A 5,771-nucleotide genomic window follows, 5' to 3' on the forward strand; every position below is an offset into this window, starting at 1 on the left:
TATCTGTGCTGAGGGTATTAAAGTGGATCCATCCAAGATAGAAGCGGTAATGAATTAAAAATCGCCAAGGAGTCCTACTGAGATCAAGAGTTTTCTCGGAGTGGCCGGTTATTATCGCAGGTTTATCAAGGATTTTTCGAAAATCGCGGGTCTGTTGATGAAGTTGATGCGTAAGGATGTGACCTATCGATGGAACGATGAACAGAAACGAGCTTTACAGATGTTGAAACAATTATTGTGTCAGGCTCCGGTATTGACTATACCTAAGGGTACCGATGATTTTATGGTTTATTGTGATGCGTCTTTAGCCAGTTTGGGTTGTGTGTTGTTGCAGTGAGATAGAGTTATTGCATATGCATCGTGACACTTGAAAATGCATGAGAGGAATTATCCTATGCATGATTTAGAGATGGCCACCGTAGTGTTTGCTTTGAAGCTATGGAGAGATTATTTATATGGGACACATTGTGTGATTTATACGGATCATAAGAGTTTGCAGTATATCTTTAACCAGAAGGAACTGAATATGCGTTAGAGGCGATGTCATGAATTGATTATGGACTATGATTGTGAAATCAAGTACCATTTAGGTAAAACCAACGTGGTTGCTGATGCTTTAAGTTACACGAAGTCTGAGGATATAGTGAAATTTCTTCGTTTGGAAGTGACTTCAGATTTCATTGACCAGATGGGATATGTGCAAGCATGTGCTCTAGATGATGAACATGTTAAATCTGAACTAATGACTAAACTAAAATTTTACCTTGTCGATGACTCTGCGGACTTAAGACTTATCAGGACCGTATTTGGGTGCTGAAGTTTGGAGACTTGAGGGATCTAATCTTGATAGAAGCTCGTAAATCCAGATTGACAGTGCATTCGGGCAATAATAAGATGTATCATGACTTGAGAGCAGTGTATAGGTGGCCGACTATGAAGTCAGATATCACACGATTTGTGGAAAAGTGTCATTATTTGTGCACAAGTGAAAGTTGAACATCAGAAACCGTATGGGTCATTGAACCAACTTAAGATTAAAGAATGAAAATAGGAGCATATCACGATGAATTTTATAACTAAAATACCCCTAACTCAGAAGAGACACTACATGATCTGGGTGATAGTTGACCGTTAGACCAAGAGTGCTCACTTTTTAGCTACTCGTGAGACGGAATCATTAAGTGAATTAGCTTAATTGTATGTGAATGAGATTGTTAGTCATCATGGTGTGCCACTATAGATTGTGTCAGACAGGGATTCTAATTTGTGTCGAACTTCTAGAACTGTCTACAGCAGAATCTGGGAACACGTGTTAATTTGAGTACAGAATATCATCCCCAAACAGATGGTCAGAGTAAGAGAATGATACATACTTTAGAGGATATGTTGAGAGCTTGTGTATTAGAATATGGTGGGGCATGGGATTCCCATTAACCGTTGGTTTAATTCGCGTACAACAACTCTTATCACTCGAGTATAGGGATGCCACCTTATGAGATGTTGTAAGTTCGTCGTTGCTGAACTCTGACTTTTTGGTTAGAAACTGGTGAGAAATAGTTTGCGGGTCCTGAGGTTGTCCAGATCACAGCCGAGAAAGTTGAGATTGCTCGTAAGAAACTGAAGGCGGCTCGTGATAGATAAACGATGTATGCTAATCCAAGTAGATATCCTGTAACTTTTAGTATAGGAGACCGTGTGTACTTGAAAGTTTCACCATGGAAAGGAGTTATCAGTTTTGGAAAATGTGGTAAACTTGCACCGAGGTATATTGGACCATTTCCGATTAGTCAGATTTTGAATGAATCGACATTTGTGTTGAAACTACCTTCCGAGTTAGCAGGGATTCAAAATACTTTCAGCATGTGCTATCTACGTAAATGTAAGGTCGATGGTGAGACTCATATTGTGCCTTTAGTGGATTTGAAAGTTGATGTGATCAAAAACGTTGTGGAGGACCTGATTCGTTTAGTTGATCGAAAGGTGACCAAGTTGCGAAAGAAGCAGATTCTGATGGTGTTGAATGAATGGAAGCACAGTTTGGGATCTAATCTTACGTGAGCGACAGAAGAGTTAATGAGAGCTCGTTACCCTCATTTGTTTGACCAGGACCATATTCCGAGGATAGAATCTTCTTTAAATGGGTGGAGTTGTAACAGACTGAATCTGGGGTTAGATGTAAGATTACCGTTTTGTCCCTATAATTATATGATGCTCTAATGTGCTTTTACTTTTACTATATGTTTGGTATTATATAATTATTTACTTATGTCGAGTTCGTGACAAGAGTCGCAGAACAGGTTTGTTTATTTAATTTGGGCTCCGCTTGATGGGCCAAATGGGCTTTTGTAAATTACAGATAACTGGTAGATACCCGTGTGAGATGGTGTTGAGAATTAACCCTACCTATATAAGGTTATGATCAGCCATTTGCCTCATTTTCCCCAAATTCATTCTCTCTCTGAAATATTTACCTCATTCTTCTTTCTCTCTCTAGAAAACTCTAATCACCAAATTTTATCTAAGGCTTGATTTAGATTGGGAATATGTTGTGATCGAATTCTAGTGTCAAAACCAGGTAAAAACCATTGAAATCCATGTTATGATCTCAGTTTAAATTGAGTTTTTGCTAGTTTTTTTATAAAAGTGGGTTTTGATGTCAAATTGTTAGATTCTGATGTTGTTTTACTGTAAAACAAGTGGGTTTATGTAGTACGATGTCATATATACAAGTTGTAATATGTTTTGAGGTAAAAAAACGAGCCTAAAATTGAGATTTGGTGAAAATTGTTCGAAACCCGAAGTAAACTCCTGTTGTTGCTAATGAACACAACTGTATGGATGCAGCTTGCAACCGTATGGGTACACTGTGAAACCGTACGATGCATCTACAATCGTAGGGATGCAGTGGTGTTGTGCAATCGGGCCATGACAACTGTAACCGCACTGATACATGTTGTAACTGTACGGATGAAATTGTAACCGCAAGGTTGCATCTGCAACCGTACAGATGTAGATCAGTGATTTATTGTTTGTTTAAAGGTTGTTTACTAGACGTTATGCTTCTAATTTTGATTAGTTCACTTTACTGACTTGGTTTTATTATTCTTAGGAGATAATAATCAAGAGGAAACTCAGAAGTAGATTTTGAGCTGTTGATGGTAATCGGTGAGTGGTACTGATATCAGCTAAAAAGTCACGTTTTCACCCTGGTATTGAGGCCTAAAATAAATAAAGTTCCAAGCTTTATCACCAAAATACCCAATTCATCGGTTAAACCTGAAGACCAAGTGATTACGAAGACGGTGCAAAAAGAATAAAGAGAATCGGAGTTAAAATGAAGAATCTAGAGCGAAAACGGTGAAAGACAAGAAACCAAGCTACGATCAAGGAAATCAAGTTACGATCCAGTGAAATCAGCAAGCCAGACGGCCTGTTAAACGGCTTGCCACAATGAAAAATGGCTTTCCAAACGGCCAAAGCAAATGGGCATAAAAAACGGGCCACCAAAGCAAACGGGCATAAAAAACTGCAAACGGGTTGCCAAACGGCTTACCAAAAAGCCTGCCAGCCGTTTGTAGGCAGAATTCACTTCTATTTAAAGGGTCTTTGTCATCCATTTCAACACACACTTCAATTCACTTCTTTCTCTCTCTTTCTACAATATTAGTCATACTTTCAAGGTCTTCGACTCCTTGCGGGAAACCTAGTACCCGGAAAAGAACGCCGAATATTGTATTAGGAGCGGTCTGGAGTTTGAAGTTGTCACTTTTGTATTCGGAACTCGTTTAATCTACTGGTATTTCTATCCCTTGTCTTTACATAATGTTTTCCATTATTGTGCTTTGTGATATTGTTTCCATGATTAGCGAGTAGTTATCTCTCATGTATGCTATGATGTAGTTAGTTATAATGCTAAAATAATGTTATGGTTTGTGTATGTTGTCGAGATGTTTTCCGATTATGCTTTAAACTCAATCACTTTTCCAACTAATAGAACGTAGTTATCGGCTCTGCTATTGGGAAGTCGCGAACCCTGATTCAGGGTACACTATCTGTGTCACCCCTTGGTAAGAGAAATCTATCGGATACAATGTAAGTTTGACTGAGGCACACCAGTTGTAGTAAGTCCACCAAGCCTTGGATTCTGACTGAGGACTCTTTCGTAGTGAAACATCTAACTAGACCCTTAGTACATTGTCGGTCCTAGACCATGCTAGTGTAGTCACCAAGCATATAAACTTCGTACGTGCACGATGAAGCACAACGGTTGTTGTAAGATGTACCTCTGCTAAGTAAGGCCATGAAACCCGGTTAGTGTTGATTAGTACACTGCACCATAATGCGGTCTCAAGCATTGCACTCCGCTTGAGGGATTCTTTGTTAATTAAGGAACTGTTTGTTTAAACACATAAAGGATTGGACCGTTAGGATAACCGAACGTGTTCATGGAAGTTAAACCTGAGTTGGCCATGGTGTTTTTTATGGTTGAACTCTTTTTAGGGTCTAACTATCTTTTAAACCCAATCATTAACGAAAGCATCGAAACACATCACGTCTCTCGAATATGGCAAACCATGTATTCTTAATGCTTAAGAAAATTTAGACCTTTATGGAATGTTAATACGTCACCCAACCGAGTTGCTCAATTGGATGAGCCGTCTGAACGTGTATGCCTGTAGTCAGACTGCAGGGGCGTCGGGGGTAAGGGACGTTGCTATCTATTTAGATTCTTTAAGCCTAACGCATTACCCAGTGACATGTCTTATGACAGGGGCGTTTAGGACCAGTATAATGAATACAAGGTCACTACCTATTCATGAGCCAACATTCCATAATCTCAGCAAAGTAACTGATGAAATCATAGTATGCGCTTGTTTTAACCTTATCTGAATTAAAAATTTTATCGCATTTACTTTACTTTATCTTATAAATTAGAAAACCCAAAATTAGGTAACGTACTACTACTCCTTTACTTTAGGATTATCTTAAGCTTTACTTATAGGTTCGATTCTACTGATATCTTAAAAATACGACTCTAGGTCATACTTCCCTTACTCATAATAAGGAGTAGTACGATTTAGGCCCCGTTAAATATAAATTTAAAACGATTGATCCTCTTGATCGTTTATGACGCATTGCTACCTAACGACACCGCATAAATAAAACCGTCCGTTTTGGCCATATCATAAGAGAAGAGAAGTTTTTGGCGCCGCTGCCGGGGAACTGGTATCAGACAATACTGCTTTTATTAAACTTATTCGCAAGCATTTGGTGGTGTCTAAGAAAGACAATTATATACGGACTTGCTTGTTGGATTTTTTGAACAATCTCCAATTATATTGGAACCAAAAGGATCTTGCCTCACCGTAGTCAGCCTGGCCACTTGGTTTATGGAATAGTTTGTGCAAAGCTCTGTTATCAGAATACTAGGGAATCAGCAGCAAGAACCAAAAACATATTTAAACTTACGATAATTAGATAAGATTACCTTCTATTACCTTAGAATAAATTAAGATCACCTTAGACTACTTTAGATTACCTTAGAATAAATTAGATTGCCTTAGATTAAATTAGGAACTTAGCTTAAAATTTAAAAACAAAAGGCGTACCCAGTGTATGACCCAAACCCGATCTAGACTATGGCCGTTGTTATTCGTACCTGATCCAGACGCAATAATCTCTAAAGCACACAAGGAAGCACGAATCAGAAATCGAATGGCGTTACATGTTACTTTAGCAGAAAATACCAAACCCTCAATTGAAGGTCGAGG

At 38.6% G+C, this 5,771-nt stretch overlaps 1 protein-coding gene across 1 annotated transcript; it reads left to right on the plus strand.

The window, feature by feature from the left end:
* The first annotated feature begins 1,644 nt into the window (after positions 1-1,644).
* On the plus strand, positions 1,645-2,929 carry LOC139900686 (uncharacterized). Its single transcript, XM_071883446.1, has 2 exons — positions 1,645-2,054; positions 2,845-2,929. The coding sequence occupies exons 1-2, from the start codon at positions 1,645-1,647 to the stop codon at positions 2,927-2,929; spliced, it is 495 nt and encodes a 164-aa protein (XP_071739547.1).
* The last annotated feature ends 2,842 nt before the right edge of the window (positions 2,930-5,771 follow it).

Source organism: Rutidosis leptorrhynchoides, chromosome 3, assembly GCF_046630445.1.
Source record: "Rutidosis leptorrhynchoides isolate AG116_Rl617_1_P2 chromosome 3, CSIRO_AGI_Rlap_v1, whole genome shotgun sequence".
Taxonomy (NCBI): Eukaryota; Viridiplantae; Streptophyta; class Magnoliopsida; order Asterales; family Asteraceae; genus Rutidosis; species Rutidosis leptorrhynchoides.

Coding starts and splice junctions, on each gene's coding strand:
- LOC139900686 (XM_071883446.1), top strand. CDS start 1,645: ATGTATGCTAATCCAAGTAGATATCCTGTAACTTTTAGTATAGGAGAC. Junction 2,055..2,844: donor AGTTTGGGATCTAATCTTAC/GTGAGCGACAGA, acceptor GTATGGATGCAG/CTTGCAACCGTATGGGTACA.